The 24,591-nt window shown below is 42.4% G+C and overlaps 1 protein-coding gene across 1 annotated transcript in view; it reads left to right on the plus strand.

The window, feature by feature from the left end:
- Positions 1 to 24,591, plus strand: part of MARCH6 (membrane associated ring-CH-type finger 6) — a 305,795-nt gene that overhangs the window by 75,145 nt on the left and 206,059 nt on the right. Inside the window, exons 5-7 of the mRNA XM_029590037.1 lie at positions 13,008 to 13,080; positions 20,428 to 20,596; positions 21,746 to 21,938. Of these exons, the coding sequence (XP_029445897.1) occupies positions 13,008 to 13,080; positions 20,428 to 20,596; positions 21,746 to 21,938 (435 nt within the window). The remainder of the gene's footprint in view (positions 1 to 13,007; positions 13,081 to 20,427; positions 20,597 to 21,745; positions 21,939 to 24,591) is intronic.

Here is a 24,591-nt window from a genome sequence, read left to right on the forward strand (position 1 = left end):
CAAACATTCTTGATGGTAGAGCTGAGCTTATCCTTCTCCCTGCTGTTTTAAGGGCTCATAGAAACATAGAAATGATGGCAGAAGAAGACCAAATGGCCCATCCATTCTGCCCAGCAAATTTTCACACTTATTTTTCTCATACTTATCTGCTACTCTGACTTCTGAGGTCAGGTCCCTTATTGGTAACTTTTTGGTTCTAATTTCTTTCCACCCCCGCCATTGATGTAGAGATATGTGTTCATACCCCATTCAGGGGTGTGATTGGTTCTTTCTTCCCACGTCAGCTTCTTTGTCCACTCTGGTGGGTCATATTCAGATAAGGATAATTTTACCTAGGGGCCTATGGCTGACAACTAGTTGATAACTCTTCCTTTGCAGATTGGCTGGCTTGTTAGTCCATAAATCTTGCAGTCGCTGGAGGAGCAGGGTTGTCTGTTTCCATACACACGCACAAGCCTTCCATTGTCTTTATTTTCCCTGTGTATTCAGAGAATAGTTATCTTTCTTTGTAGATGGCTCTGTAAATGGTCTGTCTTTGTAAAACAGATAAGCAAGGTAGGTATGCTGCCTGCTCAGAAAAGTCTATCTCTTTTTTTTCTCTGTCTCCAGTGCAGAGAAAAACAGGCCAAGTGTCCATTTTGTGCTGATGTCAGAGAATTCATTTTGGCTAATGTACGGTGGTGAAAATTCAGGGTTCATCTCTACAGTACACATCCATGAAATCCTCAGGTGAAAAAAATGAGGGAGAATTCCCCTCTCTGCAGCTATGGTGGTTAAGAAAGCAAATGTGATATGTTCAAAAGTCTCCTGGATTTGAGAACCAGCAGCAATCAGTGGTGATTAAGTCCATTGTCAAGAGATCAAAAACCCATTCCTTGGTGCCCCTGGGGAAATAGTCTTGTATCCTGGACTTGCTTGAGAGAGAGGCTTTTCAGAAGGCTATGCTCGATGCCTGTATGCCATCATACCAGGTGTTCATGAGCCACTACATTCAGGACATATTGAAGAGCATGAAGGAGATGACGGCAGCTTCCTCAAAAGCAGATGACGCCTTGGAGTTGCTGGTTATTTATTTGATTTTCATTCTGCCATTCAGGTACCATAGGTATTACTCTTCCATAGAGGGCTCACAGTGTAAGTTTGTATCTGAGGCAATGTTTAGTTTATTAAAACTTGATTACTCACCTTTCTACAAATAAAATCAGTGATTTAACAACAAAAAAAATTAAATACCTGCTTTTTCTTCAATAAGCAGGCTGAATTAGCCTTTACGTGTGGGTGACCTCATTCAGTGGCACTGAACTGACTCGAATCTCCTAGCAAGTAAAGCTCTACTGAGTATGTGTGGGAGTTCTCATGTGCGTTGCCTCATGGGCCTTCTCATTCATTTTTTGTCCCAACACATGGCCTCATTAATTTTTAAATTCAAGCACAAAGAACCACAGCTCTTGTTTTATATATCAAACTGTAAGCATCAAAAAAACAAGGTATCTGAACTTTATCAACAATGTGCTATTAACCACAAAAAATTCTATCCAATGGTTTTTGAAAAAATGTATAAAACCGCATCAGCAAGCCTGACAACGGCAGTGAGCCCACTTGCCGTCCGGACTTCTCGTCATGTGCGGCGTGTGATTGTATCAAACTTTTTATCTCTTTTTGTTATTTTTATATAGAGGCAACTTATTATATATCCTCTAGGTCCCGTCTGTAAGTTGTGAAATGCATCTTTAATCCCGCTCTGTCCCAAAAATCACCCGACAGCGGCCGGTGTTTCACGATAAAAATCGCTTCATCAGGGGCAAATTTCCAAAGTTATAAAACGGCAGTAGCTAAAAAGTCAAGAGGACACATACTATCAGAATTGAAAAAATAATGTGAGGCAAGTACTTAACTTTGTGTTGAATGCAGCACCGCAGACCTTTCTGTTGGACCCAGGTGTCTCAAAGAATCTTTGCAGCCGTCCGGGACAGAAAAGCCTTGGACGCTTTGGCCCTTTAAAAAGCCCGCGCTTTTGTGCACGTAATGACGTCATCACGTAGCTGTCATCATGGGATGATCGTAATTGGAAATACTTAGCAATTACATCCAGAGAATACTTGTCTAATAATTCAATCAAAAAAACTCAGAGAAACTCAAAGAAAAACTTGCAGCTCTAGTGCAGAATTCAGCCCGTCTGGTTCCACTGTTTTGAGCCGATGAATCCATCGCTGTTCTGCTCGTAGGAGGCGAACGTCAAAATTCCCGCCCCTCCAATTTAGAGAAAGTTGTTCCAGAACGCATACCTTTAACTGTTCAAAATTATGTTGGAAAGCTATACAATGTGAAGTTAAAGGGGCCGATAGCCGGCCAGTGGAAATGCATGACCGGTGCTCTATAATCCTAGTCTTGAGAGCCCGTTTGGTCTTGCCAATATACAGTTTATTGCAGGGACATTGTATTATATAGATCATATAGATCATATAGATCATATAGATGTCCCTGCAATAAACTGTATATTGGCAAGACCAAACGGGCTCTCAAGACTAGGATTATAGAGCACCGGTCATGCATTTCCACTGGCCGGCTATCGGCCCCTTTAACTTCACATTGTATAGCTTTCCAACATAATTTTGAACAGTTAAAGGTATGCGTTCTGGAACAACTTTCTCTAAATTGGAGGGGCGGGAATTTGACGTTCGCCTCCTACGAGCAGAACAGCGATGGATTCATCGGCTCAAAACAGTGGAACCAGACGGGCTGAATTCTGCACTAGAGCTGCAAGTTTTTCTTTGATTGAGGTTTTCTTTGAGTTTCTCTTTGAGTTTTTTTGATTGAATTATTAGACAAGTATTCTCTGGATGTAATTGCTAAGTATTTCCAATTACGATCATCCCATGATGACAGCTACGTGATGACGTCATTACGTGCACAAAAGCGCGGGCTTTTTAAAGGGCCAAAGCGTCCAAGGCTTTTCTGTCCCGGACGGCTGCAAAGATTCTTTGAGACACCTGGGTCCAACAGAAAGGTCTGCGGTGCTGCATTCAACACAAAGTTAAGTACTTGCCTCACATTATTTTTTCAATTCTGATAGTATGTGTCCTCTTGACTTTTTAGCTACTGCCGTTTTATAACTTTGGAAATTTGCCCCTGATGAAGCGATTTTTATCGTGAAACACCGGCCGCTGTCGGGTGATTTTTGGGACAGAGCGGGATTAAAGATGCATTTCACAACTTACAGACGGGACCTAGAGGATATATAATAAGTTGCCTCTATATAAAAATAACAAAAAGAGATAAAAAGTTTGATACAATCACACGCCGCACATGACGAGAAGTCCGGACGGCAAGTGGGCTCACTGCCGTTGTCAGGCTTGCTGATGCGGTTTTATACATTTTTTCAAAAACCATTGGATAGAATTTTTTGTGGTTAATAGCACATTGTTGATAAAGTTCAGATACCTTGTTTTTTTGATACTCATTAATTTTTAACCATTTTCATAATAAATGAGATTTCCAAAGTGTCTTTTGCCCTGTATGTTTCTTGATTAGACTGTAAGCTATTCTGAGCAGGGACCATCTCTTATGTTGTATAGTGCTGAGTGTTGAGTAGCTGAGTGTTGAGTAGCACTATAGAAGTGTTTAGTAGTGAAATCATCACATCAAAAAGTGTCTCAATATGTATGTTCCACCATACTTCTCAGTTTAGACTAAGGCAAAGAATTCATTTAGATTGTTTCCTTCTCCTCCCTTTTACCTCTTGGTTATCTAACAGCTCAATTGACTCCCTTGCAGACTTTTTGCTTAAGATTACTTGAAAAAAGTTTTTAGTTTTTGCCTCTATGGCAAGCTTTTTCTCAAATTTTCTTGATCTGTCTTACTATTGTTTTAAACCTAACTTACCAGTACTTATGTTATTACCTATTTTTCCTTACACTTCTTAGCCCCCCTCTTTTCCCCCACCCTATGCTCAGCACCAGTATCCTCCCTAATTCCCTCTTGTTGCCCTTTAGCCCCCTAAACACAATTTTCTATCCTCCTCTCCCTTTCTCCCATCCTAACTATGAGGTATTTCAATGTCCTAGACCTAAACAAAAAGATGGGGGCTTATTAATAATTAGTAAAAAGGAGCTTAAGCCTAGTACCTTACAAAATAGAGATTAACCCTTCATATGAAGTAGCAATTTTAAAATTTCTACAGCTAAAACTAGGACTAGTCTATTGTCCTCCAGGTACTATACAAAAAGGCTGCTCCCCAATGATTGAATTATTCACTAAGGTGTTTCCATTGCCTGACTCTACCATAATTGTAGACTTTAATAAACATTTAGATAAAACTCCAAGAACTGGAGCCTGTGAAATGTTTTTAGAGACATTGGAAGCCTTGGGATGGTCTCAATTTGTTTCTAAAGCCACTCTTAAAGCAGGACATATCCTAGACCTGATTTTTGATAACAGTAATTGCATAATACTTCTCACACCATAGTGCCCTGATGTGATCACCAATTAATAAAGGCAGCAACAACCTTCCTCAACACAAATCTCAAAATTAAAGATAACTATACTTTTACTTTCAGGAGAAAAATAGACACTGAGGTACTTGCAGAAACAATAGAAAATGATCTCCGTGAACTAAATCAAGCAAATGTTACAGCGGCATTTGAGTCATGGGATCAGATTGTGACTGACACAGCTGAAAACCTTAGCCTTGTCTAGATGAAAACTATTAATAAAGAAAGGAATACCTCTAATCACTTGAAGCTCTGGTATGATGATGATGATTTAAGACACTAGAGAAATGATGGTGAAAAAGTCCATCCACCAAAGCCCTAGGAAAATATAAATCCCTCCTAACAAAATACCGTGCACTAACCAATAAAGCAAAAAAAGATTATGCTAAACAGATTCACAATGTAATATTTAACTCTAAATTGCTCTTTGATGTTGGTAAAAATTTAATTAAAGACCCGACTTCACCCATCCCGAGAAACTATAACTTCTCAAAGGCTGCCAGCAATGAATACGCCACATCCTCTCTAGACAACCCAATTACCGTCTGTTTCCCCACAAAAGCACCTGAAGATATTCATGGCCTGATCAAATGGTCCATGTTCGATAGAGTATCTAATCTTGAAATTAGTCAAATCATAGCCAAAATTAATCCTGTGATTCACCCACATGATCAAAATCCAACCAGTTCCTTAAAATAAGTACTCAATGTTATCTCTCAGACAGTCACAACCTAATTAATTTCTCTCTCGCAGAAGGAATTGTACCAAATAGGTTAAAGCAAGCTGTAATAAAACCAATTCTGCAAACCAAAATCGGCAGAATCGACAACTGGGACAACTATAGGCCCATATCCAAGTTGTCTTTCGTGTCAAAAGTATTGGAAAAAGCATTCGTATCGCAACTTGTGAACATTTTGGATGATCATGATGATCTTTACCCAAATTGATTTGGTTTTAGGAAACATTGTTCAACTGAGACATTACTTCTTTCCTTAATGGACTCTATTTTAAGAAGGTTTGATACTGATAAGTCGATTAGCACAAGAAAGTAAGATTCAGCAGCCGCCTTTGACACAGTGGACCATACCCTTTTATGCTATCAGCTGAGCAACATTGGGATCTACGGTAGTGTTCACAGATGGTTCACCTCCTTTCTGTCTAAGAACATTCCAAGTTAAATTGGGCAATCACACATCTGACACTTTCCATAATGATACAGGTGTCCCTCAAGGCTCAGCTGTCTCAGCAACACTATTAAATATTTATTTGCTCCCACTGTGTAAGCTACTAGCGGATTTAGGAATTACTTTTCTTATATGCTGATGACATACAGTTCTACATCTCATTCTGCAAATCATTTGGAAATATAGTATGGACACTATCAACATACGTGAAAGCAATATAGCAGGAACTATCACAACTTAAACTTACATTAAACCCCCAAAAGACTGAAATCATTTGGTTAAGTAGAAAAACTTGGATAGATAAACCACTGGCTATTGACCTGGGTAATTTTGAAATTACTCCCTCAAATCAAGTACGGGATTTAGGGATCCAGCTAGATGAGAACCTTAACATGAAAAAGCACATCAACAAATTAATGAATACAGGTATGCCAAACTGTATATATTTCATCGGTTAAAACCTTTGCTGACTTCCATACAGTACTGCAAACCCTAATTTTCTCAGATCTAGACTACTGTAATTCCTTATTACTTGGTCTTCCTGTTAGTACCCTAAAACCATTACAACTACTACAAAACGCCTCAGCCTGACTCTTGGTAGGAAATAGGAAATTTGATCATATAACACCCTTGTGGCTTTCACTGCACTGGCTACCAGTACAAGCTAGAATATATTTTAAGGTATTAATGCTAATGTTCAAAATCTTTTACCCTAATAACACCTGTATGATAGGAGTGACTTGATAACCATACACACCTTAGCAAACACTAAGGCAGGGGTGGGCAGTTCCGGTCCTCGAGGGCCACAAACCAGTCTGGTTTTCAGGATATCCCCAATGAATATGCATGAGAGAGATTTGCATGCACTCTGCCTCAGTTATATGCAAATCTGTCATGCATATTCATTAGGATATCCTAAAACCTCGACAGGTTTGTGGCCCTCGAACTGGAATTGCCCACCCCTGCACTAAGGTCTCAAAATAAATGACTACTGACTGTACCCACAATACAGAGCACACATTTGTCGCAAATAAGATCGTGTGTTCTCCATAGCGGGCCCAAAACGCTGGAATTCACTACCTGAGATGTTACATTTGATACCAGATAGAAAGAAATTTAAATATGAACTAAAAACATAGCTATTCAAAAATGCATAGAACCTAACTTAAAAACAGAAAGTAAAGAACCACAGTAATAAGAACGACAAAAGATACGAATGGAAGAATGAATAAATCAAATATGCAAGAATGCTGCATATCATACTAATGTGACATCTGTAATATTGATATATGTACTTGTCACCTATGTTCTAGATACTTAATATGGAATGAACAATTCATTTGGTGCCTACTTATGAATACGACCCAATAACCCATCTTTAATTGACTTTGTAAACCGTTGTGATTTTTACATGGAATGACGGTATATAAAATGTTTAAATAAAAAATAAAATGGTACTGACAGGCCTTTGCCCACCATTGCTTATTTTCCCTATCTCAACAATATTTTTTTTTTCTCGTGGAAAAATTCTACAAGAAGAAAACATCGTGCAATGTTCGTCACAATATTTTCTCAGACATGAGAGGGGCCAGATATCATGGAAATGCCCCCCTTTCCCGGGATATTTTTCTGCTCCCGTGATAAAATATCACAACTTAGTCAATAGACCTCTGGAGACAGGGAAATATCTACAATGCCTGAATGTAATCCACTTTGAAGTGTCATGAAAGGTGGAATATAAATAACCAACAAATGCAAATGTTTTTATCTGGAAACATCAAGATTAAAGATAAAAGAAATAGGTTATGTATTCTAATAATTTGTGAGAAAATTGTGTCTCAGGTATTGAATGCTTATCTGGAAGTTGAGAAGTCAATTTTTGACATGTCTATAACAAATGGAAATTTTTTAAAATTGCTTTGTAAATTAAAAGGGGAGAGGGAGTCAACCCAACTCAGTTTTTGGTTCTTGTACCCAGTTTCTGTTTCTTGGCACAGCCAAAATTGAGATCATTGTAGATGCAGCATTTGCAGCTCTTGGGGAATGAGCCCTGGCTATCACTCAATAGCAATATCTACTGGATGGTTTAAGGGTGCACTAATGCAAAACCCAGGCAACCACAATGAAGGCTTGTAAGACTGGAAGGCCACAGGAGAAGGAAAGTGACTGCTAGGTCAAAAGAAGTAAAAACACATTGGTAGTTAGAACTCAGGTTCCACCACATTCTAGCATTTATGCAGGTTGTTATTGCTTAAGTACAGCTCTGTGATCAAAAGTACCTTATCCATGTGGAAAAGGAAATTCAGAGCTCGACAAAACCCAGATTCCAGGTCATCATTGCAATTTAGAAATTTCCCTGTGGTGTCAGATTTTCATGCCCCCGATGTTTATCTTCTAAGACAAGCAGGATGGTTGTCCTCACACATGGATAACATCAGATGGAGCCCAGCATGGAAAACTTATGTCAAAGTTTCTAGTATCTTTGACTGGCACACTGAGCATGCCCAGCATACTACTAACCACGTGTCCACGCGTTGTCCCTCTTCAATCTCTTTTGTGCGGAGCTGTCCTCTGACAGTTGTGGAGCTCCCGCTCTCTTTTTCTTAGGAAAGCCTTTTTCCTGTGCTGGGTCCCTCTCCATTCCTCCTGGCCTTAGCCGGCAGAGTGGTAAGTTCTTGCTTTGTGTGGTTGATTCCTGGTATCGACTTCCTACGGTGTCCGCTGGTCATCGACCACTTGCTGGCCTTTTCATCATGGCGTTGTCGGGTTTTCATTGATGCCCCTAGTGCCCTTAGACTATGTCCCTCATGGATCTGCACGAGGTGTGTATTCTTTGCCTGGGGGCATTGCTTATCATCCGGGCTGTTGATTTTGCGACCAGATGACCCCCTAAGGGCTGGCACACCTGCCTAGACAAGATGGAGAAGTTGTTTAAGTCCAGGAAGTCCAAGTCCTTGACGTAGACCTCGGGGGCATCGACGCCAAAGGGGCATAGAGAGCCGATGGACACCTATCCCTTGGTGTCCATTCCTCCGGGGCCTCCAGTGGAGAGGGGTGCTGGAGATCGGCCTTTATCTGCCTCCTTTTGCTTGAGGACTTTGGGATCGTCTCCTTCATCCTCTGCACCAGGGGAAGATCAGGCTGAGCACTTTGGGAAGACCCGGAAACATTGTTGCCAGGCTCTGGTTGGCACTGGTGTCTGCTGTGGTGCCCCCGAAACGACCCTGTGGTGAGGAGGTATCGCTCTCATCAAGGCCAGGGATCCAAGGCGTTCCCCCACAGATTCCGGTACCGGTGCAGATTCCCCGAGGGGGATCCAGCTATGCTGCCACCGCCTCAGGCTGACCTGTTCTCGGCGGCCTTCAAGGAGGAGCTTGAATGTAAGGTGTAGTTGACGGTGGTTCGCGCCCTGCAGGGCAAGGAGCTGCTGGAGCCTGCCCCTTCGATTTTGGCACCATTGCTGAAGTGCCTCGACATTCTGCTCAGCGTTTTCCTCGTGCAGCCAATGCTGATGCCCAGGGTGCCATCGATTTGCCTCAGCGATCACCATTGTGGGGTCCTCTGAGGAGGGATAGGCCTTTGAAGCTGGAGGGGCTTTTGAGGCCCTTTGTTCCATGGCTAGCATTACCCTGTCTGGCTTCTGGTCCTTTGGGAGTGGTCCATCAGAGCTCGCTTGCATATGAGCAGAGCTTAATGGACCTTGTGGTCCCAGTGGCAGCAAGCCACACAGGACCTCCATGTCCATATACGGGTTACTCCGCCTCTCTGGTTCTCTTTGCCTTAGTGGGAGTGTCTGACCAACTTGGAGCAGGGTCCTCCTGCCCACATTGTGCTCACTACGGATGTGTCCAACCTGGGGTGGGTACCCATGTGAAGGGGTTCCACACAACAGGTCTTGTGGTCCACCCAGGAAGCATTGTCAGATTCACTTCCTGGAGCTCCGCTTCGGCTGATCAACAGGGTGGTTCTGATCCAGATCAACAACCAGGTGGCATTGTGGTACATCAACAAACAGGGAGGTACGAGGTTGTTCTCCTATGCCAAGAAGCCGTTCAGATCCAGTCTTGGGCTGTGTCGCAGGGTATGGTGCTTCGAGCCATGTACCTGACTGGGATGGAGAATGTGGTGGCGGATAGGCTGAATCGAGCCTTCTGACCTCCATGAGTGGTTCCTGAAACAAGAAGCGGCTGATTGGATATTCTGCCTCTGGGGAACCCCGGATGAAGATCTGTTTGCATCTCCCTGCAACAGGAAGGAGGATCAGTACTGCTCACTGTCCAGGGGGGATGGCAAACCAGCCTCAGATGCCTTTGTCCACCATTGGGGTAAAGGCCTTTTGTACGTGTATCCTCCACTTCCCCTGAAGCTTCAAAAGGACAGGGGAACTATGATCCTCATAGGCTCCTCATTGGTTGAGTCAGATCTGGTTCCTGCTCTAGCGGTTCTCTTCTGGGAACCAATCAGTCTGGGTACTTCCCCAGACCTCATCACACAGGATCAGAGGAGGCTGTGCCATTCCAACCTCCGGCCTTATCCCTGATGGCGTGAATGTTGAGAGGTTGATTCTGCAGCCCCATAACATCTGTCTTGAGTCCTAGTAGCTTCCAGGAAGCCTTCCATTAGGAAGTCTTATGGCCTAAAGTGGAAAAGGTTTTCCATCTGGTGTGAACACTGCAGCCTGGATCAGTTCTGCTCTACACTGAAGCTGCTTGATTACCTCCTGCACCTTTCAGATGCTGGCTTAAAGACCAACTCCATTAGGGTATACCTGAGAGATCGGTTCGCCCAGGGTGTGGATGGTTCACCCATTTCTGTGCAACCCATTGTAGGTCACTTTATGCGTGGTCTGCTTCAGTTGAAGCCTACCCTGTGACTTACTGTGGTGTTTGCTCAGCTCATGAAAGCTTCTTTCGAGCCGCTGTGTTCTTGTGACCTCAAGTACCTGACCTGGAAGGTCATATTTTTGGTCGCGGTCACATCAAAGGGCAGTCTCAGTGAGCTTCAAGCCTTGATGACATATCCACCCTACACGAAGTTCTTCCATGAAAGGGTGGTTCTGCATCTGCACCCTAAGGTGGTGACTGATTTCTATCTCAACCAGTCAATCGTCCTACCCACCTTTTTTCCCAGGCCTCAATTGCCCCTGGGTGAATGGGCTTTGCACAGTCTGGACTGCAATTAGTCAAATCATAACCAAAATTAATCCTGCGATTCACCCATGTGATCTAATTCAGATGCTGGCTTAAAGACCAACTACAAAGCCTTTTACTTGGAGTGGACGGCAGGCAGGCCATTAGCAGTCTACGCAACTCTTCATCTCTTTTAACAAGAATAGATTGGGATTTGCTGTTGCTAAGCAGATACTGTCCAACTGGCCAGCAAATTGCATCTCCTCCTGCTATACCCAGGTGGGACTGCAGCCTGGGGGCCATGTGGATGCGATCTGCAAGACTGTGATGTGGAATTCTCTCCACACTTTTGCCTCTCATTACTGTCTGGACAGGGATGGCGTTTCGGTCCTCTGGAATTTTCAGCTATAAAACCCAACTCTTCCTAACTACGGTCCTTGTTTCGGGTTCAGGCTGTCTCCCTCTGTTACCAATAGCATCCCTGTTGTGCCCGTTGGCATGTGGTTAGGTGTCAGTTGGTCTTTTTGTCTTCAGGGTCAGCCTGTAGCTAGGGATTCACCCATGTGTGAAGACTACCATCCTGCTTGTCCTAGGACAACAGGATGTTAGTCCTCGCAAAACCTGTCTGCCACCCGGCGGAGTTGAGTTTTATTATGTTTTATTTTTTTTCATAATTCTGTGTTATAAGACTGAAGAGGGACCCCATGTGGATGCAAGGATAGTGGCATGCTGGGCATGCTTGGTGTGCCAGTCAAAAACTTGTGTCAAAATTTCTAGAAATTTTGACGTAAGTTTTCTGTACTGGATTCCATCCGATGTCACCCATGTGTGAGGACTAACATCCTGCTGACCTAGGAGAACACCTAGGTTAGCTTTCCTGCTGCCATTGTTGCCATACAGAAGCTTTCATCTAGTTGGCACCACGGGCTCTTGGAGTGATTTGAGACCATTGTGGGAGTTCCTGCATTGCACAATTTAAACTCAATGAGAGCTGTATGGTGCCGAGTAGACGAATGCCCCTGTTTCAGCAGCTAAGGTAGTGGCACCAGCCTTAGCAGCAAAGTGAGGGGTGACTAGCTGGATCCTGGGGTGTATAATTAAGTCTGTTTAACAGTGGCTGTGGCTCGTTTACTTGGGGAGGAAGGGGATGGCAGGATGGGAGGTTGAGACTAGTTGGAGACAAAGGGAGTTGAGACTGGAGAAGATGAGGGGATTGAGAGAGACTGATGGAGAAATGAAGGGGAATGAAAGAGACTGGGTGAGGACAGTGTGGCAGGGGTATTGAAAGAGAAGGGAAATTGTTGTACACCCAAGCCATAGTGATAGCTGTGCCTGAGGCAGTTGCCTCTTTGGTTCACCTTTCAGATGTGCCAGCATGCTAACAGTATGCTTTTGGAGGGAGAGGAGGGGAAGTTGGCTGCATGCTGCTGCTAGCACTGCAATAGTGAATTAAGGACCTGATTTTCTAAGCTTTATTTTCCCATAGGTAAAGAATTTTAGTAAATGAGGCTTTCTGTAGCATACCTCTGCTTCCCACTCTTCAGTTTTGATGCTGAGAATGGGGGAGGAGGATGTTTACAGAGGTCTCACTACTGGCTTCTAAATTTCAGGGTGGCTGCTGGCTTCAAAGAAAATTTGTCAAGTCCTATCTTAAAATTTCAGGTCTCTGTATGTAGACAAAGATACACCTTCTCCACACTGATTGGAAAGGTTCAATTTGTTTTATACAGTTCTTCCACAGTGCAACTGGTATTTGTAAACTCAAACTAGCTGCTTGAGTAAAAAAAAATAAGAATCAAACTCTAAGCAGAAAATGAAAATCAGAAAGGATCAATGTGGTTGACTTGAAGGCCTCCTAATGTCTCTTCCTTTGAAAGTAATGAAATTGTCAGTGTGATGTTCAAATATTTGTGTTTCTGCACCCACTTTTGAGAAAATAGGAAAATGAAAGAGAGACATTTGAAGTATTGATAAGTGATGAATGAGAGCTGGCTAATTTCTGATTTAAACTACTCCTATAGATCCATTTTGATAACACCCCAGTCTTGCTATGTTTTCATAGTAACTAGAGAGCTGCATGTTATGAATTTAGGGCTTAATTTTCTTTGTATTGTGGTTTTGTTCATGTTGAGCACTGCTGATAATCTTTTCTTTTCCTGTAACTATGATGACTATAATAGGCAAGGTTTATTTCTTTTGTGTAGGTCGTATCTACAAATGCTTGTTTACTGGCTCCGTGAGCTCACTACTGACACTGCCTTTAGATATGCTGTCGACGTAAGTACTGTCCAACTTAACTACAGTAAACCTGCCACAGGAAAACATGACAGAGAACTTCTGTGAATCTAGGTTTTCTCATCTGCTTCATCATCTTAGTCCATAACATGCTCTTTGACATGACACATGTCTAGCCATAGAAGAAGACGAGCAGTTATGCACAGTTATTGCTGATGTTACTCTTGGATACTATTAGGGGCAAAAGAATGTGTCCTATTTCCTCTGACAAGACTGCTTTCACATATTAACAAGCAGATCAGTATAGCTTCCTATGTCCTCTGAACAACAGAAGCTAGACCTTTCAGAGAAACTCATGATAAATAGTTTGATAGTTTTTCAGGCATTTAAATAGTTTACTTTTTAATCTGTTTACATCCCTGCGCAGAATACATCTTGAATCTGAAAAAATAATAAAAAAAAAAAAGGAAAAATTAGAGAGGAGTAGCCGAGTAGTTAGAGCAGCAGGCTGTGAACCAGGGTTCAAATCCCACTGCTGCACCTTGTGACCTTGGGCAAGTCACTTTGCCTTCCGTTGCCTCAGGTACAAACTTAGATTGTGAACCATCTTGGGGACAGAGAAATACTCCCAGTACCTGAATGTAATCCATTTTGAACTGCCGAAAAGTGGAATATAAATCAAATAAAATAGAATAATAGGGGAAATGACTTTATTTTTAACTCCTCCATTCCTCATTAAACAGCACATTTTAGTTTTTAGCCCATTAAATTCAAAAACGTTTTGAGTTGTGGCTTCCCATAGGGATAAGCTGTTTCTCTGCCTCCAAAATAGTTTTTCTCTAACGTTTGTTTTGGCTTTCTAAAAAAAAAAAAAAAGTGGATTATTTTTTGTCCACTGTGCATGACAGGAAAACTGTGTGCATTGAAATAAAAATAAATGGAGAGTGGATTTCATTAGCATGACCAATTGAATTCACAGGTATGTTCGTAGTGCCACAATAGTGCCTTTTTGACTTGGCAGTGGCATACAGCCCTATAGTAATTGGAAGAAGTCTCTTCTTGGGCCTTGGATATTTGATGCCTTCAATGTTTGGTGCCCCAGGGAGTTTCATTTGTTAGCTATTCCTAAATCTGCTCATTGGTGGAGAGGGCCCCCTGGCCCTCAGCAAATGATTGATGCATGTAATTGGATCCTAATGGAAAACTGTGTTCTGTATATTTTATTTCAGTATGTACTAATGAAAGAGCTAAAAGTTAATGGTCAGTATCTCTTGAGCTGACGTTCTGCCCCCATGAAGTAAATGAAAACATTTTCTTCTTAGCATTCAGATAGGTGGATCCACACCAGTGGGTTATGCACCTCTACCAGCAGATGGAAACAGAGCAAAGCTGACGTCATGGTATATATACCCTACACTGACATAAGCCCCCTGTATTCTTCCTCTCCAGCAGATGGTGGACGTACATCTCCGTACTGGGGAAAAGTTTTTTGTAGAAGGAGAAAGGTTTATTACCCTGCTCTCCTATGCTGATATCTTATGGTTCCCCCTCCTCAGTCGAGTTTCCCGAGGTGATATCTTTGGATCCCTCCCTCAGATGAGTGCCTTGGCCCATTAGCTGGTTTCTGCTGGCGTGGACTTACATTTTTTTTAATTTTATTTTTTTACAGCTAAGAGAATTGATTTTAGGGATTCTTCTCCCTCTGGTTGCCATGCTCGGCACGCTGATCCGTTGTCCGTTCCTGCCTCCAGGGGAGCTTGGGGACTCGGGCAGGTTGAGCAGCCTTCTGGGCTAGGTCCCGATCTCAGACTTGGATTGTTTGAGTGGTAGACTGTGGCGATATTCACACATTTTTCTCTGCGCATAAGGCTGCCCTCTTCTGGTACATCAGTTCGTGCTTACGTGCCAAGCTGTGTGTCTAGTGATTAGCTGGGCTCTTAGTTGGGCATATAGGGCACCTACCTGGGTGCTCAGTTGTGTGTGTAGGGGTGCCTAGGTGGAAGTACAGTGGTGCACTTAAGGGCACCTAGGTGGACGCTCAAGTTGCGTATGGACAGTGAGTGTTTGGGTGGGCACTCATTTTGTGAGTCTATTTGAATAGTATATTAGGTGCCTAATTTTTTTTTCAAGCACCTATTGCGAGCACAGCTAGGCGCACAGTTCTCAGATGCCTGTTGGCGCTGACAACTCTATGGTGCCAATAACAAGTCTAGGCGCCTTACCCTTTGTGCTGCTTTGTGCTGCTTGCCATGTTTGGGCATCTGTCTGGTGTCCCCTCTAATTTGTGTCAGCACTGTTTGGAGGCTTAGGGAGACTTGTCTGTCTGATTTTTCTAAGCCCAGTCCTTCCCAGCATGATGCAGGAGCGGAAAATTAACTGCCAGAGGTTTCGCCTGAAGTTGGGGCTCCCCTAACTGGTTCATCAGTGGAGGAAGGTAGTTCAGTGGGTGCTGGACCAACACTCCCTGGTTTTGGCATGGACCCCTCCCCCTCTTGGGTGCAATTTTTTCAAGGGCTGCAGTCCTTTCTTCAGGTGCAGTTGACGGCCCCGGCCAAATTTAACAGATCAGGATCGCAGTCTGCAGATTCCTGCGTGCCTGGTGCTGCGAGTAAGCGTCTTGAGTACATCTAGATCTGCTGTGGGTCATGTGGATAGGGACCCTGATGGCATTCCCCAGAGGATGGGGAAATTCCTTCGGGGCTGGAGCTGTATAGAACTATGTTGCGTTTCTTTCATAGAGATGAGTTACCGGCTCTGATTTCCCAGACATTGAAGATGCTGGGGCTACAGGGGGCTGATTCCATGTCTGTTCCAAAGAAAGATACCATTTTGATTTCTTTGCATAAAGCCTCATGTTTCTTCCCTATTATGGAGGCTATTCAAGAATTGATTGATATTGAATGGGGCATCCCGGAAGCTAATTTTAAAGGGGAATGAGCCTTGGAAGAGCTGTACACCCTGGATCTTGCTGCAAGAGAGCAATTGCACTTTCCAAAAATGGATGAGTTTGTGTGTGCTGTCACCAAGCGGATGACTATTCCCATAGAAGGGGGGAGCAGCATTGAAAGATGCGCAAGATAGAAGAATTGAGGCCATCTTTAAGCAGGGCTTTGAAGCAATTACAATGAATTTGCAGATATCTTCTTGTTGCTCGCTGGTGGCTCACTCTTTTGTTTACTTCTCTCTCAGACTATGAATCTGTTGTGAATTACACAGCAGTGATGGAACCAGCAGCCGCCTTTTTGGCAGATGCGGGCTGCGATCTGGTATGCACTTCGGCCAGCAGGGTGGCTTCAGTAATAGCAGCCAGGCGTCAGCTATGGCTCAGGACTTGGTTAGCTGATACAATTTTGAAGTCTAATCTTACAAAATTGCCCTTTGAAAGATCACTCTTGTTTGGGAGTGAGCTGGAAAAATGGCCAATAAGTGGGGTGAGTCCCTGGTTCCTCGGTTGCCAGAATATAAGAAACAGACGTTGCGCTCCTTCAGCATGAGAGGTCGTGCTAGGGGTTTCAGGCGCTTTCGACCCTACAGAGGAGCAGCTTCTCAGAGGACTCTGCCTTTGGGTAGGTCTCAGTCCTTTCATCTCAGGCAGCCCAGAAGGCACATAGGCTCAGGTAGTGGTGCCTCCTGAGCCTCTCAATGAAGGTGTGCTGACCCACTCCCGGGAACAAGAAATAAAGGGTTGCCTGTCTCATTTATTGGAGGTGGGTTGAGATCTCGTCAGACCAGTAGGTTCTGGAGGTGATAAGAGATTGCTACACTCTGGAGTTTCTCAGTGTTCTTCAGGATGTTTTCATGGTGTCTCCCTGCAGCTCTTTACAGAAGAGACAAGCAATGGGAGTGTACGTTGTCAAGGCTTTTCAGCCTGTGGGCTGTAGTTCGTGCCCATGTCACAAAATATGGGCCGAAATTCCATTTATTTCATTGTGTCCAAGGAGGGGGGCTCCCTTCGCCCTATCCTAGATCTCAAGAGTCAACTGTCATTTGCAGGTGACTCATTTTCATATGGAAACCTTCGTTCAGTGATAATGGCAGTACAGTCAGGGGAGTTTGTCTCTGGATTTGTCAGAAGCGTACCTTCATATTCCCATCCGTCTGGAGCATCAACTATTTCTGCGTTTCACTGTTTTGGGGCAACATCAGTTTTGCGTGCTGCCTTTTGGTTTGGCCACCATTCCCAGAACCTTTTCCAAGGTTATGGTAGTGGTTGTGGCAGTGTTGAGAGGATGGCATTCTGGTTCACCCATACTTAGACGATTGGCTGATTCGAGCCAAGAGTCTGGAATAGAGCCTTCAGGTCTCACACAAGGTGATCTCCTTGCTACAGGAACTAGGTTGGGTGATGAACCTGGTCATGAGCAATCTACAGCCGTCCCAGACACTGGAGTATCTCTGTATTCACTTCAACATGAACCAAGGCAGGGTGTTCCTGCTAGAAGGCTGCATTCAGAAGCTGATGGTGCAAGTGCGACTATTGATAGAAAAAGTACACCCGACTAGGTCTTATCTACAGGTGCTCGGGTTGATGGTGGCCACCCTAGAGGTGGTTCCGTGGGCCCTCTTTGTACTCTGCTGGCTTGTTGAGTCCACAGTGTCAAGACTGTTTGATATGGCTTCACCTACTGGTGGAGATCAGCATACAACTGCAGTGGTAGTTGCAAGCAGACCATCTAAGGAAGGGGGTTTCCCTATGATCACTGGACTGGCCAGTTCTCAAGACTGATGCAATCCTCCAGCATTGGCATGCTTGCAATTAGTCAACTGCTTGCAGGGTCGAGCGGGCCAGATAATGTCTGACAATGCAACGACAGTGGCTTACATCAATCGGAAGGGAGGGACGAAGAGCCATCTAGTGTTGCAGGAAATATCCCAATTCATGGAATGGGCAGAAGTGCATCTTCAAAAAATCTGTCTCCCACATTGCAGGAAAAAACATTATAAGAACTGACTTTCTCAGCAGACAAAGTGTGGACCCAGGAGAATGGGAATTATCAAATGAGGCATTTCAGCTCATAGTGGACCGCTGGACCTCCCGTTTCTAGACATGCTGGTGATGCATCACAATGCGAAAGTTCCTCGCTTCTTCAGTCGCAGGAAAGATCAAAAGTTATAGTAACAGTAATGATGGCAGAAAAGGACCAAATGGTCCATCCAGTCAGCCCAGCAAGTTTCTTAAAATAGTAACTGCCACTCTGTGCAGATTACTCCTATGTTTTTCTTAAGGGTAGTAACTACCACTCCGTGCAGTTATCCCCAAGCCATATGATAACCCATAAAAATTTCAGCTAGCAGCATTTTCTACTGGATGACGAGCTTTCTTGAAAATTCACACAGTGCTGCTTCATGTGCTTTGCTTATGGATTTGGCTGTAAAAGCAGTCCTGTGCTTTTCCCTTATGTCTATCAGTACCACAGACTGTAGAAGTCAGGGCCCTCTTGGTTGTCTGAATCCAATTCCCTTTTCCCCTGCCGTCGAAGCAAAGAGCAATGTTTCAGTTGCATTAAAAGCATCAAGGCTTTATTGGTTAAGGTTAATAATCTCCATGCCACACCAGCAAGCTACCCTCATGCAAGCTCTCCATTTCCTTTAGGACTTGGCCATAGAAGCAGTCATGTGCTTTTTCCCTTATGTCTGCGAATCAGTATCCCAGAAATTAGAAGTCAGGGCCCTTGGTTGTTTTCTAAATCAGTAACTGCTGCACCAGTAAGTTATCCTGCGTGCTTTTCTTCATTTCTGTCCTCTAGTTGTCTAAGCGGAGAGCAATGTTGTAGTTGCATTAAAAGCATCAAGACTTACTGGTTAAGTTTAGTAATCTCCATGCCTTCTGCTAAGGGTAGTAACTTCCTCACCAGCAAGTTACCTCCATGCAAGCTTTTCTTCATTTCCTTCCACTATCTTGTAGAGATCCAGTGTTTATCCCATGCTCCTTTGAATTCTTTGACTGTTTTCATCTTCACCTCTTCCGCAGAAAAGGCATTCCAGGCATCCACCACCTGCTCTGTGAAGAAATATTTCCTGATGATGGTTCTGAGTTGTCCCCCCTGGAGTTTTGTTTCATGAGCTCTAGTTCTATTTTTTTTCAATGGAAAAGGTTTGAAGTTTATGCATCATTAAAACCTTTTAGGTCTCTGGGACTTTGGTGATATCACTTTGCTAAGAAGTCACATGTAAAAGGAGCTATGTACAGGCCTATATATATCTATCTGGAAACCTGGCATTGGCATCTGGCTCCATGATGCATTTGTGTACTGTTCTATTCTTTTTGCTAAAGGTGGTCTCAGATTCACTTGAATCAGTCAATTTCCCTGCCGACTCTGGATAGGAAGAGAGATGTGGTTGAATATCGCCTGTTGTGGTCCTTGGATGTCAAGGGGCATATCTTGAGGTATTTATAGGTTTCTGAACCTCTCAGGAAGACTCCGTGGTGGGAGTAAACAGGGTGAGCTGGTGTCGCGGGCCACAATAGCCCGCTGGATTAAGGAAATAGTCATGGCCATGTATGTGGATGTTGAGCAGCCATTGTCTAGTCAGGTTAGGGCTTATTCCACTAGAGCTCAGGCAGTGTCATGGGCAAAGATTAGATTGCTGTCTCATCAAGATTTGCCAAGCTGTGATGTGATCTTCCTTACATACTTTTTCCAGTCATTATTGCCTGGATATTCAAGCCCAGGAGGATGCAGCCTTCTCATACGTGGTATCGATCGGACCACAGGCAGCCTCCACCTTGTTCGGGAGTAGCTTTGGTACATCCCACTGGTGTAGATCCATCTATCTGAATGCTAAGAGAAGAGAATTTTACTTACCTGATAATTTCCTTATCTTTAATGAAGATAGGTGTTTCCACCTTCCCTCCCTTGGATGCCAGATAGTTGTGCTATTGACCTGCATGACTGCGTGTTCCAGGGGTTACTGGCAAGTGTCAATCCAATCCCTAGGTCAGTGTGTTTACATTCCTCGTCTGAGCTCAGTGTTTTCCTGTTAGCTGAATGCTGGAGTGTTTGTTAATAATCAAGTTTTGTTAGTTTGTTTACAGTTGGCTTTTGCACAGAATACTGGTGGGCTGATTTCAGTGTAGGGGTGTATATATATGTGTGTGTGTGTGTATACCGTGACGTTTACTTTGTTCGATCTCCATCTGCTGGTAGAGGTGCATGATCCACTGGTGTGGATGCACCTATCTTCATTAAAGAAAAGGAAATTCAGGTAAGTAGTAATTTCTCCTTAGAGCTCAGCATTTTATAAAACAGCTGTTCATTTTGATTCTGTAAACCATGGTATTCTCCAGGGCTTTTTGTATGGGTTAAAATTATATGATTAGGCATGATTTTATATTGACTGGGTGTAAGCCGAAAGTGCTGACAGTGACAAGTTTTTCTTCTATTGCAGGGAAAATCTATTGGCAGACTGTTTGCAGGGATGTTTTGTTGTGACGTGCACTCTTTGCGCTTTCATTAGTCTCGTGTGGTTACGTGAACAGATAGTCCATGGTGGAGCACCACAGTGGTTGGAACAAAACCAACCACAGCCGGTCAATGGTGCAGGGCAACAGAATGAGGTAAAATAATAGGTTGTGAAAAGTTTGTTTTGCATGGCAAAAGAATAGTTAACACTCAGATTTTTGAGCACAAAGAAAACAAAATTGATCTAGTAAGATTACTAAAAATTACTTGTGTTATTGCATAAGGAACCTCTGTATAATGTTGATATGCAGTTCTTTTGTCACAATGTATCATTTCTCAGTTCTCCCTCCTATAGCAAAATCAAGGTAAATGCTCATAGATTTGCGGCATAACTGAACCACAATCGATATCAGAAAATGTGGATGTAGATATTTAAAACTACATTTAAATACATTTTGAATACAGGACCCACTCTCAGGGCTTACTCTAGTGGGATGTGGGGCCTGGCCAGCATAAGCATATCTCTCAACCCTTCATGCCCCCTCACCCTGGAACAGTTTTGGCCCATATTCTGCCCCTCCACTCCCCCTCCACTTATCTACTCCTCAATCATCTTCCCTCTCCTATGTAAAATCATTTCTTCCTCCCCTCTCCCCATCTGACAGAACCCTCCAGCTAGTAGGAGAACAGTGCTTGCTTCTTTGCAGCTGCTGCCTCTGCTGGTGGATATTGGCAAACTACAGGGCCCTGCTTGGTTAAGACTTCAATCAATGCTGACAGAGAAGGCAGCTAGCTACAAGTTAGAAATGCTGATAGCAGGGGATAGTGCCAGGTAGTTGGAGTCATGTCTTGAAGCTGCTGATGTATAACTGATCTGCTTAGAGCGGGCAAGGCCATCCTTGTTGAGGGTAGTCATCCTGATTCCTGACTGCCCTCAACAAGGATGGCCTTGCCCACTCTAAGCAGATCAGTTATTTTTATGTAAGTGACTAGGTTCCACTTAAATCATGAGTAGTGTGGTATAATTGAAACATTTTGTTTGGAATATTTGAAATGTAGCTATAAATGAAGGGTACAACTACAGTGCCCTTCTCTCTTAAACCCCCCCTCCAAACCCCCCCTCCCCCAAACTGTATTTCTATCAAAAGATCTTATAATTCCTAATACTGAGCTTTATTTGCATTCCTTGGAAGTATATGAAACGCCCTCCATCCCCAAAAAAGTTTCTGTGGGAACTGTAAGGGAAAATGAGTCAGTTTTGCTGTCAGCAAGCCCTTCTCTTATTCTAAAACTTATCCTTGTAGGCTCAGGGAGTGGGACATGGTGGAGCTGAAAATGCTGCTGTTGAGCAACCTGCTAATCCACCAGCAGAGAATGCAGTTGTGGGTGAAAACCCAGAGGTGGCAGAAGAGCCAGCTGATGAGGAGGAGGAAGACAACGAAGATGAGGAGGATGCAGTGGTAGAAGATGTGGCAGATGCAAACAATGGTGCCCAAGGTAATAAAATTTAGGAAACATCACTTAACCATTAGCACTTCCCTTCAACTTGGCTTAAACATTTCTATTTTAAGAAATATTTGAATATCTAATTGACTTTCTTAAAATGATATTCAAGCAGTAATTCACATTTTATTTAAAATCTTATTGTTAGCATTGATTAAACAGAGTGAAGTTGTCAGAATGTTGATAAAATAAGCCCTACAGACTTTTGAAACTGCATACACTTTCCTCTTTCCATTTTCTTTTTTTTTTTCAAACTTGTTTATTGGTTTTTGAAACTTATTTCTGGATGTTGGTATGTCTTGACAAGTTGGCTTATTGAAATTTATGAAGTAAAAGGATATATTGGTACTTAATAAATTACTAGGAAATCTGCATGTTCAGAACATCTTGGATATCTTGATGCTCTTGAGTCAAATGGGCCAAACACCTGTGTATAGCAGTCACTTAGAGAGATGATAGAATAGCATCATATTCTACATTGGGCAAACCAACTGAGCTTTTGTGTTTGGTATGAAAAGCAAAACGCTAAGGGCTTACTGTGTTCAAAATTTCTCAGACAATTATTCATGAAACACATTGAATACACATATTCAGTTGCTGTGTTTTAAAAAAGACTACATCTCCAGAGACCTAGAATATCTTGCAAAATACATTTTATGCACCTTTATAGACATACCGCCGCACCAAATCATGCACATCATCAGTTTCACTGAGTGTATGGCTTTGCAATCTTGATGACAGCCAGTATGAAGAAGCAATATGAGCTCACTTCTGCTATGTTATATTGTTGAAGTACAGTGCGCTGTGCAGATTTAAAAAATGATGTATAAATTAAATAGGTACTCAAATTACAGGTGAGACTTGGCTGCTCTTTAATCACCACACTGCCTCATTTAAATATGGTCCAAACCATTTCCCTACACACCTCCACAGAATTAAATGGGATTTAAAAAAATATAGAAATCTGTCAAATCTGGGGTTCTGATGTCACCCATTCAAGATGGCCACTGAACTGGTGCTTTTCTTGGGCAGATCCCCCAACTCCTGCTGGCTTGAAAAATTGATTTAAATTGTGCCACAGTACCATGTTGACCATGTTCTTCTCTGCAATCAATTAATGAATATTGGAATTAGCGGAAAAGTTTACAACTGGTTCTCTTCCTTCCTAGAAAATAGACCCAAGTCAAATTAGGCTATCAAACCTCAGACCTCTTTAAAATTGACACAGGAGTTCCTCAAGGATCAGCCCTGTTAGCAACTTTAACATTTATCTCCTTTGTTTGCATTCTATTATCAAATTTAAACACAAAATACTTTTATATATGCGGATGTTATTCAGTTTTACATTCCTTTTGAAAAATCTTTTGAAATAGCAACTCTAACAAAGTATATGAAATCCATTCAAAAAGAGCTCTACTGAAATTGACTCTCAACACTGACAAAACTGAAATAATTTGGCTAAGAAAAAAAAATACATCTCCAAAACCATCCATAATAAACTGATGAAGTACGTGACCTAGGAATCCAATTTGATGAAAACCTGAACATGAAAACACATATTTTGAAGATAATGAAATCTGGTTATGCCAAACTCAGAATGCTTCACCGTCTGAAACCTTTACTAACGTTCTAAGACTTCTGCATAGTATTACAAACTAATTTTTTCTAATGTAGACTACTGTAATTCATTATTTCTAGGCCTTAATGCAAACTTAAACCTCTTCAACTACTCAAATGCCTCTGCCAGAATTCTCACCGGAACTAGAAAATTTGACCATATTACTCCCATCCTGATAGATCTTCATTGGCTTCCAATAACCTTCCGAATCCAATACAAAGTTTTATCAATTATCTTCAATATCAATAATTTTGACTCATCTCCTCCTGGAATTTCAGTACAACTCTACAATCCAACAAGAGACCTAAGGTCCCAAAACAAAAGCTTTCTTTCAATATCTTCCAACAATATTGCTCATCTTACCCAAATTAAAGAGAGTTTTTCTATTGCTGGTCCCAAACTTTGGAACTCCCTATCTAATCCACTAAGACTAACAATTGGGGAAAAAAAAAAAATTCAAACAAGATCTAAAAACATAGCTCTTCAAAAAAGCTTATTAACTTACCTGAAATTATTCTAATATACTTAGTAAAAAGACTGATCTCTTAACTTTCTTTGATTTATATACTTTCTTAAACTTTCTGTTTAAATAATTCCCTGGAATTAATCTCCACTGTTGTCGTAATTAATAACTTATTCTTATCTTTTTCATACTTTTATTGTAGTTTGAAATTTATTATCTTTCTAAAATGTAGTTCAGTGCTATATTTGTAAACCATTGTGATCTACTTTTGGAACGATGGTATATAAAAGGCATAAATAAACATGAGAATGGCAAACTGTAAAAAGACTCCAGATCTTAGGAAATTTTCATTCCCCGCGAGCTCTGCCGATTCAAAGCATGGTTGCGATCCCAACATGCGCCTGAGGGTGAAAAAAATGATGCTAAAGGCCCTGATTAAAAAAAATATATATTCTGAAAGCAGGTGGTATTACAAGAGAAGAGCAACTATCCTGGTTTAAAGAATTGAAGGCTGACATTGCCACAGTAAAGGTTGAAGTTGTACAACAGGTCAGTGAACTTAGATG

The sequence above is a fragment of the Rhinatrema bivittatum genome, chromosome 2 (genome assembly GCF_901001135.1).
Source record: "Rhinatrema bivittatum chromosome 2, aRhiBiv1.1, whole genome shotgun sequence".
Classification (NCBI taxonomy): Eukaryota; Metazoa; Chordata; class Amphibia; order Gymnophiona; family Rhinatrematidae; genus Rhinatrema; species Rhinatrema bivittatum.